Source organism: Strix uralensis, chromosome 1 (assembly GCF_047716275.1).
Source record: "Strix uralensis isolate ZFMK-TIS-50842 chromosome 1, bStrUra1, whole genome shotgun sequence".
NCBI lineage: Eukaryota > Metazoa > Chordata > Aves > Strigiformes > Strigidae > Strix > Strix uralensis.
Window position 1 is genome coordinate 132173749 of NC_133972.1, and position 14651 is coordinate 132188399.

Below are 14651 nucleotides of genomic sequence, written 5' to 3' on the forward strand. Positions count from 1 at the left end.
CATGAACCGCTCAAAACATAAAATCACAGAGCTAGACAAAACTGAGGCTCTCAGATACTTGGTTTAGAAACCAGGCAAATCCTGGCTACATGATTTCCTTTGGGGGAATTTAGCTGTTGCATTGCTATTATACATAAGTTTTCTTCTTCAGTCTTTCTGACTTCAGAATATCCTCAAAGACACAGGGGAACCTTCAGGAGGTTAATTGTTTTCTTCTGTTGAATCTGTAGGAACTTGTAAATTAAACTGGTTGAACACCAATTATTAGTCATCATTGCCGTAGGACATTGTTTTTTACTGTATGTAAAAACAATGAAATAAAGATAAGCATTCTAATCACTTTTACGACGTTTATCAAATCGCTCCAGTAAAGCCTTCCATATGCTGCCTGGGATTGTTTGGTGCTTGCTTATGAGAGCCTGGACGGCAGTCTTTGTCTGAAAAGAGAAGAGAAAGTTGCCTTTACAGACCTGCTTATGCAAGGAAGAACAGTATAATCACTGACTACTCAAAGCTTCAAGAGGTATTAGGAAATTGATATATAAATTCTACTTTAAAATAAAAGTAGTCTTTTGTATCAGCTACTTGTCCTATCAACACTTTCCTTGGAGACGAAAGGAATAGAAACGTTGATTGCAGTTTGGATAGGCTCAAATTATTGAGATTTATCAAACCTGGACATTACTAAGTCAAAGTAGCCTTTAACACGTGCAAACATTAAGTTTGTGTGATCTCTGTCCCTGAAGGTTTTCATCAAAAGCACTGGATAAAGCCCGAGTAACCTTGTCTGATCTCATCTGGTCCTGACCTTGCTGGGACCAGGAATTTGGAGTAGGGACCTCCATCGGTCCTTCCCAACATGAATTCTTCCATAATTGTATCATATACAGCATGCACGTAATAAGAATATTCGTATCTAAATTCTGTTCATTTTTACTTTACATGACATTCAAATACAGGTTTGTGACGAGAATGCATAAAATATCTGTATTTCTACTAGGGATAAGAAATAATCTCCCTTAGTTTTTCCTCATGTACTTAAACTTGAAATAAGGGTAGCTACATACTCTGGTCATCTACCCCAGAGTGATGACAGAATATCACTGGGAATGTAAGAAAAGAGTAGCCAAACCTTTCTTGACAGATTCATATCCTGACTCCCTTCCAGGGCAAGATTAGATAGAGGTCAGCCAGGCCACTGCTCATCTCAAACCCCATGTAAGTTGGGTTTTAACTAATACGAGCCACAGAAGACCTAACCATACTCCCACTGAAGTGGCTGGTCAAAGGCCTGACTTAGTAAAGCAAATCATGGGAAATTTCAATTTCAGTTTTGCAGGTACAAAAGATACTGTTCTCCCAAAATACAAGAATATGGATAACCATAAGGGCAGTCTTAGCACTAATAGTGCTTCCAGCCTCCTAAACCTGCTAAGACTAAACTCCACAGCTTGCTGGGGCAGTTCCCTTGCAACAGACCAAACCTGTCTTTCTGGTTTCACTGCTGTGAAGCCCAGAACAATCTGCAGTAGATCCTTAAAAAAGTCGGGGGGGGGGGGGAGATAAAAAGAAAGAAAAACCAGCCTTCTTGCATCTTTTTGGGGGCAGCAAGGTGTTTTTTACATCAGTGATTCCTAAGAGCTTTGATCTTTGTATTCCTAGGCCACAGCAGATTTTTTTTTTCCATAAGGCTCTCCTTTCATCTTCTGTGAAAAATTTTTAAAAGTGCATTTTCTGTATAGATTAGTATTTTGAAAAATGCCTAATCCCTGGATCTATAAACGATTTTATGCTCCTGGGCACATCTGATTTCCCTAAACTATAGGTACTAAAAATATTTTTATATTTTGGATGCAAATTATTTTTTTTACATTTTCCTTTTGACAATGACACTGAAGCTCTTGTGGAATTTTGTTTCTAGAGACCTATGTTATTTAGAGAAAATTCTCAAAGGTATTTGTTATACATGAAATTTATTTTCCGAATTACTGAAAACTGAACTTAAAACATAGTTTACATCATTTCAGTTATCAAAGTTATCAAAGGCATGGAAGAAAAAGTTAGCATCCCAAGAAGACGGAGCTCACATATTCTTAAAGGATGAGGGCATCCCAATCAACTATTACTATGTCAATACTTACTTGTAGGTATTTGTACATTAAATAATCCTGGAGCTCAACGGTCCGTTGCTTTAACAAGCTAGCAAAAGTATATTTGTCTTTATCCAAGCATATAAAAAACTAGTTTCAAGAGCATATATAATAGAGGGTGAAGTATGTAGTTCAATATTGCAAGGAGAGCTAACTTACCTTTTCAACTAATTCCTCTGTAGTTATATTTGGATCGTAAGGGATTGGCTCCCCAATGTATGTGCGAAATTTAACTGGAAGTCCTCCATATGGAGGAGTAAACGGCAATCGAGTACTTTCATACAACTGTCTAAAAAATCCTGAAATAGTTTGAGGGAGGAAAAAATGAGATTATAGTCACAGAAAACATAATCCAAACTTAAAATCTGATTAATATGGAAGACTTCTTAAAAATGCATGCTTTATCTGACAGTCAAGAAAAAATTACAGGATTTAGGTAACTGTCCACTAAACAAAGCTTGATAGACTTAATAGATCACTGAAATAAGACTGCTTTAAAGAACCAAATCACACAGCACAAACCAGTTACACACAAGCTATTTCCATATCTGAGATACCTCTGACCCACAGCAAGCACGTTAGAGAATCCAAAGTAAGCAGAAGTCTGAAAAGCAAAATCTAAGAGGAAAGTGGGAGAAATCTGAGAGGAAAGTGGAGAAAACACTACAAGTACTTAAAATATATTTTAAAGTTCTTACTTCTTTCTTTAAACATCCTATATCCTTCCCGGACATTTTGAGTATACATTGGAATGATGGGCTATGGAATCACAAAAAACCAAAAAGGTGGAAATGTTATATCAGGTTTGAATTTATGTTTTAATGCCTGTTAATGCAGATAATGATAAGGAAATCACTTGAATATAGAGGATAATTATCAGTTAAGTAGAAAACAAGGCATCTTGTTATAAAAAATAAACTTCAGAATATCAGTAAAATTCTGTTTCTCAGCTCCCACAAACATTGCTGCTTTAAAAAGTCCTCATCTGTAAGGAAAATGACTGACATTGTATTAGAGGTTTATACCTTTCATTTTGAATGTACATTATAAAAGTTAACTGAGATTCTAAAAAAATCCAACTTGTATGTTAAATATTTATTGCAATATCGCTGACTGAAACATAAAGTTTTGCAGTTTCTCTGTCTAAAGCTTACATCATGTGTGGTGAATAGAAAAGTATTCGGTTCATGAAGTCTTGCAGAAAACAAGTAGACATTCACATTTGGCTCATCTCATCTGTTTCTCAAAGTAAGGTCTCACTGAAGTGGTAATATTTGGGTAATACCCCACTGGAAAAAACTGCAGATCCCTTGGATAAATAAGGCAATTGTATGTCCTCACTGACCTGGACTACACACCTTCTGGAGGGCAGATCCTTAGGCTGTTAAAGTTCACTTCATTATTCTGACTAAAAAGAAAAACACTTGAGATACCTGAACCTGAAACAGTCATGTCTTACAGCCTGAGGTAAGATTTCAGTTTGTAGACAAACTAACAGTGATTGTATCCATACATACACTGACTTTTTTCCCCTCTACTGTCCCTTTTCATTTTTTTTGAAACCATATTTTGAGCCTGTTGTTGGAATTACTTGTCCACAAGGTAACAACAGAACACATTTATGCTGTTAAGAGTCACTACCACAGAACAGAAACCACAGGATGAGAAAAAAACAAGCAAGAACCTAACCTAACTAGAGCCTAAGAAAGAACTCAAAGTGACGGAAACCATTTAAAGGAAAAACACCCTGACAGATAACAAAAATATCAAACACGTAAAGTTGTAATAGTAAACCCTTCAGAATGAGAAATTATTGGAAATTGTTAGAAATAAAAAGTAATTAGTAACGTCTTTTAAAAGCATGTAACTACAAATACCACACATCTTCAGCTATTGATTGAATAATGTATGTCTAACATTTCAAATGTTTGAAACCCACCTATCATAGGGACAAAACACTTTAAATTTTAGGAATAGGGCAAGAGAAACATATCTAAGCCTATAAAGAAATCTGGCAATTACAAAAGTTACTCACATACAATGGTCAGCCAATGAAGTACAGAGCGGGTAGCAGCGTTCATTCCCTAAGCTGATAAAAATGGGTACGCACATAAAAGCTTGCATCCATAAAACAGCACAGTCAGATCTGCAGTAACCCACAGATTTAGATTTGCTGTGCTGGAACTGAGCTGGATCACACCCAGTCAGCTTGAAAATCACAGAATCACAGGATAGTTGAGGTTAGAGGGGGCCTCTGGAGATCATCTAGTCCAAACCCCTTGCAGATACGTAAGAATTTTATAAACCGTAGTCCCTGTTTATCTTTTACCTAACTAGACTTGAACCAATTTTTCAGCACAGATAAAATGCAGGGATCTTCAAAAACGATGATTCCTCCCCATTAGCCTGTCAAACTCCAGACATAGGCAGAGGGTATTTCCGAAGCTCAGGTCCCTGGCATAGATAAATTCAACTGAAACAAATATATGTCCCAGAAGTTCATTGAGTCAGAACATTAAATAGTAACACTCTCCTTCTCTGACCCCAAGTAAGCAGAGTAGTTATACAAGATGAAGTGCAAACTGAATGTCAAAACCTGCAGGCAAGGACTGAGGGGAAAACTATGTTCCTTGTTTGCTTTTCTTCAACTTTTTCAGTGGAAGAACTGTTGAACTTCCACAACGTTATAAGAAGAATGGGAACATCTATTCATATATAAAGTTCTTTTTGCCTTGAAATCCCCGTTCAAGTCATCTGTGACAGGTTATGAACCACCATGTAGTCATTTTTAATATTGTAAAGTGTGTGTGGTTCTTTGTTTGATGGCTACACTGTACGTAGAATAAATTCAAAAAAGGCACACATAGATCTATTTTGCCTTCATCCAGGATGCAAATAAGTATTAGCAAAACGTATATGAATTGCTATGTTATAGAGCAAGTTCTGATAGTTTAGATGAGTCTACCCCCAGTCTTCAGTCAACCGACAAGGCTGGTTTGGCCAGTATTGAAAAGGATGCAGCAAGAACAAACATAAACAAGCAAAGTGCAAATTTGTAAAAAGGTGGAATACAGTTACTACTATAGGTCTAACTGTATATAAGGTTAATATTGCCCCCTCTACTGTTAAATGCACAGCACTTGTTTTTTAAGTGTTTAGTTACCTAATGTGTGCCTGCTCACGGATTTCCAGAGAAATACCAAAGATGCCCAAAAATTCAGTGGCGCCTGCAAGCTAATTACAGTGATCCCCACTATACTGGGATCCTGTCAGACTTCCTGATCATAAAAAAAAAAAAACCCAAAACTGAATGAGTGCAATAATAAGTGATACAAGAGCCAGCAACACTGCAAAGGTGAGTTCAGGGTAGTAGGTGTCAAAGGAGAAAATATTCTTTCTGCCCTCAAGGTAACAGATAATCCTATGTAGTGTCTGTTTTACCAAACATGTTATACAAATGCCCACAAGAACCTTTCACACTGCAAGAACCTTATCCTCAATGAATACCCAATTCATTAAATAAAAAGCCCACAAACCCTGTCAATAGAAGGTGATAGCAACTTTAGGTATTTCCATATGCTTCTAAATTATGGAAGACTGGAAGGATTAAGAGGATTACTAGCAGATTTTCATGGTGTGTTTTGATCAAGGTGGCACTTTCTATTAAGGACACTCAGTTTTTCAATTCAATTTTTATTTAAAAAAACAACTTATTACATTGTAGAATTACACTCTAAAATTCCAAGTGAAGAGAAAACATCTGGCAAAAGATTGTTCAAATGTTTGAAGTAGCTTGAAAGACAGATATGAAAGCAAAATTATTAGAAATCACTCAAGTTGTTAAAGTGACACCTCTTTCTGGCTGTTTGAATATATTATTAAATTAATACATAAGAGGAAAGACTATAAGGGAATTCAAAATGCCCATATGAATTCAACTGGGTTTATCCTATTCACATTCTGATATTTTCCTAGTAGTGGTGATGTACAGGCCCACACAATATATGAAGTATTGTGACACATCTACCAGCCCATGCTTTTGAGAAAAAGGACAGGAAAGGGAACAGAAGCACATAAAACATGACTTTTAAAAGGCCATATAACAAGGCAAACAAAGAGGTAGAAATAGGATTCCCAGCCTAAGATTACTTCATCTATTGGGTAAATGCCCCTAAATTTATTCTAGTGTTTAGTTATCTCCCCACAACATTTCAGAGATAAGTAAAGTTATGAAGAAATATTAACCCGAAGCATGCATTTTGCAACCCTAGGTACTTCACAGTAAGAGCTATAGCACAAGAGACTAAAGCAAAGTCTGAGAAGCAAAAATTGGATGAGACAGAACTGCACAAAAGCCTGAAAGGTGTGGTAAGAAATTCAAGCTTCATGGGGAGAACTCAACTCCCTGTACAGATTCTCCTATAGAGACAGAAGAGGATTACGTTTATGTGGAAGGCCAAAGAAGAGCACCGCAATTGACGAGATATTCATAAGAATTTAAAGAAAAATGATGGTTGTGTAATTCATGAGAAAGCAACAGAAAGCTTATGGCAGAACATGAAGCCTGGATGGGTACCAGTATTGTCAGACAGAGAGTGCTACGTATGCTAAGTCTAAATGAAGACAGAAAACTCAGCTCTAGTGGTGATGATGATGAGAAGTGGCAGTTAGGAAAAGGACAGGGTTGCTGCTCTTTCAGCTCTATGCCATCCCAAATAAAATTACTTCCCAGAGACTGTATCAGAGAAACAGTCTCACATTTGGAATTAGATGGAAGAAGTCAGAGCGAGTAGTAGAAGTTTGTATTTATACATCATCATCCATATGGAAAATATAACTGAAACTGGCCATGTATATATTAATGGAGTGCAAACCAGTAGAAGGATAGAAGAATCCTAGAGGATACTGAGGCTCTGACATCAACACATTTCAGTGCTCTGTTTTTATGTAGAACTAATTCTTGTCTGGTATCATTGACTGAACGCCCATTTGCAACTGGAGAGTATTAGGTCCCACTTCTGGTTTAGTTTCAGACAAAAGGAATGCCGCTCAAGTATTCTAACACATTCAATGATGTGAATGAAAGCACGGTAAGTGAGGGAGATGTAAAAACTGCTTCAAAAGTGCACACATGATTCAAACTCAGACACTGATGTAGACACACCTTGTATTAGTTGATGCAATCTTTCACAAACATGAAGAAAAGTAAGGGTAAGAACAAAATCCTGGACACTCCCAGAATAAATGAGAAGAAAGAAAGATGAGGATAATACATTAAAGAGCCATAAGAAAATGTCTGGGTATGTAGAAGTAAGATAAAGATATGTCTAGTAGGATGAGAAAAAAGAATAAAACCTTATGGCAATATGGAGAAGGACCACAGTGAAGATTCCTAAAATACAGTCAAGACAAGAAATTGGATGCCTGCATGATGGAAGTGTAGACATGGAACTGTAGATATGGACACCTTGCAACAGTCAAGAAAAAGCTGTACAGTTCCGTGCTCCCTATGGATTAATGTGCTTGCGAAAAATGGTGGGAAAAGGAAAAGAAAACTTTACTCCCAAACCTCTTCTTCTGTCTGGAAGATTTTCCAACAAACACTCCTAAACTGCATTTTATAATGAAGCATGTATGCAATAAGCATAAACTGGGAATGGTAACATATAATACTCACCACTTTTGCATCCAGAGCGACCTGAGCAAAGCCTTTTCGATTTCCCCACATGAGTTGATAACTTTCATCACTGAATAGTGCTTCTCTGACTCCACCTGGTGAGATGGACACCAAGTGTCCATTCTTCAGTGCAGTGAGACACTCCTCCCTTGTACCTGGCATAACACCCGTCACTTCCAATAATAATTTAAGTCCTGTAATAAATAAGTATCACAAATACTGTTTGCATGTAGGAAAAAGATTACAGCTAAATGAAAATCTAATAGCTATATATTTAGACTAAGGCAAATTTGTATGAAGGAAGTAAAATACCTACAGAGTAAATATTAGCAAAATTACAAGTACATGACAGTGTTTCTGCCCAAATGTTACAAAGATGAACCAGCTTATCAGGAGGATCTTAATAAACTAATGCCTCTACATGCTATTTTCCATAATTATCAAAACACCAGCCATGCAACTGAAACTTGTGCATCATAGCTAGAAATCTGAAAATAAACATCTATTCCTCCCTCCTTTTTAAATATAGAAAAAAAATATTTCAGTACAATAAAGATTACTACAAAAACAAATAGTTGACAAGCAACTATTTTTAGTATTCTTTTAAAATGTGGTGTTTAAGATTTTAAACGTTGAGGTTTTGGCTTGTTAAATCGAGTATTTTATGGTTAAATTGCAAACTACATAGATCGAATTGGACTGCTGCTGTATGACTCAGGATGCATGAATGGCAGAAGTTAGCAGGGCAGTTTCAGCACTGCATGAACTGTTAGGTGAATCTTCTTCCTTTGTTTCTGTAACTGGGATTTCTCCAACAGACAGATTGAGAACCACAGAAGCACTCTATGCTTGCTTATATTATCTTCACATTTTAAATCTATCAGTTCAGAACTCCCATAGAGAGCAAATGAGAGTTTCCCCAATCTTCAAATTCACTGTTCCAACAGCATGGTTTGAAAATAAATTGTTTACATTAATAAATGTAAACAACAACTATGAACTGCCAGAACTGGTGTATAGCACTGCAACTTTGACAAAGGTCTGCAACAGAAACTTTGGAAGACACTGGAAAACACAGTGCCGCATCTTGTAATTGAATTGTATTTAATCTTATTCAAGGCATCATACTTTATAGATCTTTCTGTCAAAGACAGATGTTGACTTTGTTTAATCCCTTTGTGAACTCACGTATTCCTGTTTTATACTGCAGCCAGAAATGCCATATCCTTATTAAGTGAATATGTACTTCCTTTGCTTGGCTTCAAAACTTTTGCCTGTTAAGAATTCTGATGTATCTATCACATGAACATATTATAACTTCTTATTCCCCTTTTCCAGGTCACAGAATTTTATAGCCCTCAGTCATGCAAGACTTCTGTCCTATGTACTAGCTCTTCAAAGGAAGCCATGCCAGGTTTCTGATCATCCTTGTCCCTTTTTGTATCTTTATTACTTAGCAGCTTTTCTGAGATGGGGAGATGAGAATTCCACGCAGTATTCAAGCTGTGGGCACCATATGCATTTTGAGTACATAATGGTATTTTCTGTTTCTTCTTCATGGCAACTGCTGAGACTTGAACTGACATATTCCTAAAGTAATCTAGAAAATTTGAAGCATAATTACATGATTATGTGTTTAGACTTGCTTTTCTTTCATTCTGCACTGCATTATAACTAATACCGAGTTTCATGTGCAATTTAATCAGCCAGTGATTCAGTATTGGTAGATAACTGTATTCTCTGTGAGGGCTTTTACTGCCTTGAAAAGCAAATGGCCAGTACAAAGCTTTGTCACCTCACTACTGATCTAGATTATGATTATTTTGAACAGTATAGGTGCCAGCACTGATCTTCATTGGTATACCTGGTGAATTCTGCTTCTTTGTGAAAATAAGCTATATCTTTCTACCCTTTATTTCCTACCTTTCATCCAGTTATTCATTCACAAGAAGACTTCTCCCATAACTGTAATTAATCCAACAGATTGAGGTTCAGCATATGCTCATGAGCATTCTTTAAAGAACCAATCTGCGAAGTGCAACATTTCTCTGCAAAAAGCAGGTAAGTATGGTAGAGCAGGAGAAGGCTAGGGAGAAGTTTCACTCAATTACTTTTAGCCACATTTTCTACTAATGCAGCAAATGCAGAGGCCTAATCTCCATTATTTGTGATCTTTTTTACCAGATGCCTTGTTGGTAGCCTTTTTATAGGTTGACACCATATTTGTCACTTTCTGTTCCTCTAGCATGAACAGAATTCAAGCAATATGTTATGTACACATCAGCAGTCCAGAAATTGCACAGCTGAGAGTGTTGCTTGGTCCTGATAATAGCTTGCTATACATTTGTAATAAGAATCTGTGCTACGGACACTTCAATTTGAAACAGTACCCTCTCATTTACCTCTTAAAAAAGAAGGCTCCTTTGCAACATTCTGCTAAGCTTTATCTTCCTTCAGGGGTCCTCTTAAAAGCCAATCATTTCTTGATGACTTCATGCTTCTGGTGTATTTAGTACTACACAGTATTTATTACGTATGCCTTCAGCAAATTCTTCCTTGTCATCTTTCTAGCGGCCCCTTAATATGTTCTTGCATCAAACTTGCTTGAGTTTATGGTCTTTGTTTCCAGTGTTTGGATACAACTTCCTTTTCTGAAGAATGTCCTTTAACGTTTAAATGGCTTCCTTTGCTCTTCAGTATTATAATAATTTTTAATATAAGTGGTATAAAAGTGCTTTAAATAATCTGTCTGATATTCCTTCTGGATGCTCCTTCTTTATGCCTTGCTTTTCTTAAAATTAATGAGATTTGCTTTTCCATATCTTCTCCTTTTTACAAGGGAATTATTTATTTCTCAGTCTACACTGTGTTCATTGTATTGTATTACAGAGCTCTCTGCAACAGTAGAATCTTCAAAGAAGTTTTGTGTCCTACTCCAGGCTTTGATCAAAAGATAGATTTGATGTCATACCCCACTGCAATGGCTACCCAGTGTAGAGGTCAAGTAGGTAACTGGTATCCATTTACTGGGCTCTTCTGCACTCATAGCCCATTGCTGACCAGCCAGCACTAGGTCAACAATATAGTCCTATCCTACACTTTCTATTGAGGCATGACATTTCATCCCAAAGGGATTATATAATGTCTGCTTGTTGGCTTTGGAGGGTCTACCAGTGTTTTTATGACCTTTCACTTAAAAGACGGGATATTCTACCCTGTTTGCCCTTCTGCATCCACCAGCTTTTAGTTTAAAAGTCTAAAATCAGTCTTTTAGTTTAAAAGCGCTCTCAAAAGTGTAATAAATGTAAATTTCACCAAAACCAGCAACAGGTTGAGTGAATCCAGGATGCTTAAATACAAGAGAACATGTTCTTACCTGGTAAACGAAAGACAAAATGATCAGCTACTGACAGACAAAGTCTTTTCTTCCAGAGAAACAGCCTAGACAAAAAGTAAAGGTAGTCTACAGGAATAGCTCCATGGTAATACACAAGAATACCCGGTCCTTCTGGTAGGTTTTCCACACCATGAAGCTCATAACCTGTTTGGGATGGAAAGCAATACACCTACAATGATAACTGTAAATCATCTGGCGATTTAAAGAAAACTGTTTACTATCCTTGTTAAAGAGAGTTGTGAAAGCCCCTGCAGTAGCTTTTAAAAGAATTAAGTTCTGGATGGAGCTTTTGGTCAATAGCAAAGAGAAAGCCCCTCAAACACCACAGGTTATCAGTAAACTAATATGTTGCTCAGTTTAATCACTAGATCAAACCTGAACCTGACATTTTCCCCAGTGAGGGGACTAAATTAATTATTTCCCATTAGGAACTTTTCCCAGTCCAAAGTACAACAACTTAAAAGAAAATTACTATCCTGGTGTGAAACCACTTCATCAGCAGAATGGGACAAACAAGCAGTCGGGATGCTTTCCTGAAATATGGAAGTGTGAATCTTCATTCTGTGTCAGGCAGAATGAAAAGTTTGGGATTTTACAGAATAAAAAGTTTCTCTGGTTGAGATGTTTAAGTCCAAACCAGAATCTGTAAGAATCCCAAAGAGAGGTTCTCCACAAGAGTTAAATGTATTCACTTCACAGTAGAAGGGAATTTCCTCACAGACATGGACTTCTGTAAATCCCTCTCCTGGATCTTCCTACATTTGATTTAGGTTTTTAGGTGGAGCCAGACCAGGAGGTTAATGTATACAAAGGCTTGGGAAAGCCACAGATACCACCTAAGAGCTCTGTTCCACCTTGTCTGCCTTCACCTCCATGCCCGCTACAGCTCCTATCATGAGCCGTTTGGGGAGAAGGATGGGGATGGAGCAGGCAGAGTCCTAGGAAGAGGTGGAGAAAGTTTTATACTGCAGGATGTTCAAAGATTAAAGGAAAAAGCTGTGAGGAAGGATAGCAACATAAATAACAACCTGTTATTCTTCATCCTTAGGGCAGCAAAGTTAAGCCTTGCTGGTAGCCTTAAACTACATCTGTGGGAAGAACAAGAGCCTAGCATGTGGCTGAGGATTTTCCTAGGGAGCAGGGTGTGTTGGAAGTATCTGAAGGTTGAGTGTAACAAAACTAAAAAATCAGGTTACTTTTAAATTCTGCCACAGTACAAACTTAAATGGGGTATCTAATAATTATTTGTCCATACAGCTCTTAAAATTATTTTGATTGTCATAACACAATGTAGGTTTTGCCAACTAAAAATACACTAATCACATTTCCAGCTAGTAGTGTTTTGACCCTTTACTAAGTGGGTTTTAAGCAGCTACTAAAGTTAAAAAAAACCAAAAAAACCCACACACATCTCTCTTGGAGTTACATTACTAGAACTAACATTAACACTGCGCTTCACTGATACTATATACAGATAAATGCACCTATATAAACTAATTTCTGCCTTTCATTCTGCTTATTCTATATTGCAGTTAGTCTTGGAGGCAGAAGCTTTTAGGTTAGATGCCATACAAAGTATAGTAAATGTTATTTCTTTGAATCCATTTGAAAGAAGTAAAAAAACCCCACAAAACTTATGCGTATTTACTATTTATCACAATTCAAAGTTTCAGACGAGTCATGTCATACTTACCATGCCATATTCTTGCATATATATCCCAAAAGCTTGCTATAGTTTTCCTTGCACTATCCCAGACATCACTCAAGGGATCTGCTTTTACCTCACCATTCCTCTGATATATTAAAAGTAAAATATTAGTAAGATAAATGAAAAAGAGGATTGTTAAAGGAACTATAAAAAAAACTAATATTGCACTCATTGTCAGTGAGACAATGACCATATGAAAAAGGTATTTCTTCAGATAGTCCACAACAGTCCATTCTTCCAGTACATAGGCAAGGCAGCTTAGGTCAGTCATCAGTATCTGTCCTGAAGCGCAGAAATCTTTTCTACCTATCATGTCCTGCATGGAGGAGAAAAAAAAAAACAGCTCTGATTTCTCTAATCATGGCAATTTCTCAGTTTAGGAAAAAAGTTTTCTGTAGATATACCTGATGCCTATTTTGGTACAGCACAGAGTCAAACATTTTTGTCTCTCTCTGTCATGCTAAGATAGCTGCTGGCAATTGCCATCCACTACTGCCTGTAAGGGGTGATGAGATTATCCTACATATTTATGGACCTTTGTTATTCAGCCAGATAATTAGGGCTGAAAGGACAAGCGCTGGAGTCCAAGGAAGCCTCAGGATCCATGCAACGTGGCTGATCAGATGATTTCTCTGTATAAGTATGGCTTACTTTTTAGAAGCTCAAAAAAGGGTAAGTGGTAAGTATTTTTGGCAGCATTAGCCAAGAAGACTGCTACCAGAGGTCTGGGCTCTCCCGATCCTCTGCAGAGAGTCCAACCTGGGCTTCTGGTCTCTCTCTCTCAGTTTGGCAGCAGCCAGCAGTGAAGAGAACAAACAGCGGAGTGAGCAGCTGAAGAGCTGGCAAGCAAAACCTGGGCAGCCATGGCTCCTTCCTGAGACCTGGAGGTGCCTGGGGAAAGCAACTCTTCCCCCCTCATCTACACAGCCATGCCAACACAAGTTTCTTTCAGATTTTCCAGCCCTGGCAAAGGCCAGGTGGGCTTCATGGCCCTAGTGATATGTTTGCCACCTGCAGCTCCCTAGTTAGTCTGTTCCTACAGCTGACCCTGCCTGCCTACAGCAAGTAGTGGTTTCTCTGGAATGCAAGAGCACTCCAGCATTGCTGGCTGATCTTAAGATTTTTAGCATTAGCCAGAGATTTAAACGCTAAAATCAGTATTCAGTAATCCATAACTGAATACAGCTTTTATTGGCCTCAATCAGGTTACTACTTGTTTAATGAGTAAATTTTTCTTCTCCAGCACCAGAACAAGTACCTACAAGAAACAAATCATAATTGCCATAGTCAGTGCCAAGATCATAAAGTACAGCAAGTCCAGACTTTTCTGACTTTATATATTCAGCTGTGTACTTATATGAGCAAACCTTTTATACACTACCCACTACACTTTTGTTTTCCTTCTTTGAAGCACTGGGTAGAATATAGGGGTGGACTGGTGTAAAGCACAGCTCTGCTCAGAATTATGGATGACAAGGAGTACAGTAAAAAGCAAATGCCAAAAGCAGACATGAGCAAGCACTAGACTCTAACACGCAGTAAGGCAAGCAGGCCCCATGGCAAGCTCTGCCGATGTAACACCTATAGATTTGGTCTCACACACTCCAGTCAAATCTGTCCTTATCTCAAACCCTTCAAACTCCATGCTGGGCACCAAAAAGGACTGTCATGGTTTAATCCCAGTAGGCAGCTGAGCACCACACAGCCGCTTGCTCACTC

At 37.7% G+C, this 14651-nt stretch overlaps 1 protein-coding gene across 1 annotated transcript; it reads right to left on the minus strand.

Annotated features, from left to right (window-relative positions):
- LOC141954322 (DGAT1/2-independent enzyme synthesizing storage lipids-like) lies at positions 1-13242 on the minus strand. The gene is made up of 6 exons (XM_074893713.1): positions 12918-13242; positions 11204-11368; positions 7828-8021; positions 2849-2909; positions 2310-2449; positions 1-437 (listed from the first exon to the last, which is right to left on the minus strand). Exons 1-6 carry the CDS (start codon positions 13201-13203, stop codon positions 333-335), a joined length of 951 nt encoding a protein of 316 aa, XP_074749814.1. The 5' UTR covers positions 13204-13242; the 3' UTR covers positions 1-332.
- Between the last annotated feature and the right edge of the window lie 1409 nt (positions 13243-14651).

What these genes read in the sequence shown, in the direction of transcription:
- LOC141954322 (XM_074893713.1), bottom strand. Translation starts at nt 13,203, where the DNA reads ATGACTGACCTAAGCTGCCTTGCCTATGTACTGGAAGAATGGACTGTT. An exon ending in TAGGATGTTTAAAGAAAGAA is followed by an intron (nt 2,450 to 2,848) that starts GTAAGAACTTTA and finishes AAACTATTTCAG; the next exon opens with GATTTTTTAGACAGTTGTAT. An exon ending in CAGAGGAATTAGTTGAAAAG is followed by an intron (nt 438 to 2,309) that starts GTAAGTTAGCTC and finishes TTCTCTTTTCAG; the next exon opens with ACAAAGACTGCCGTCCAGGC.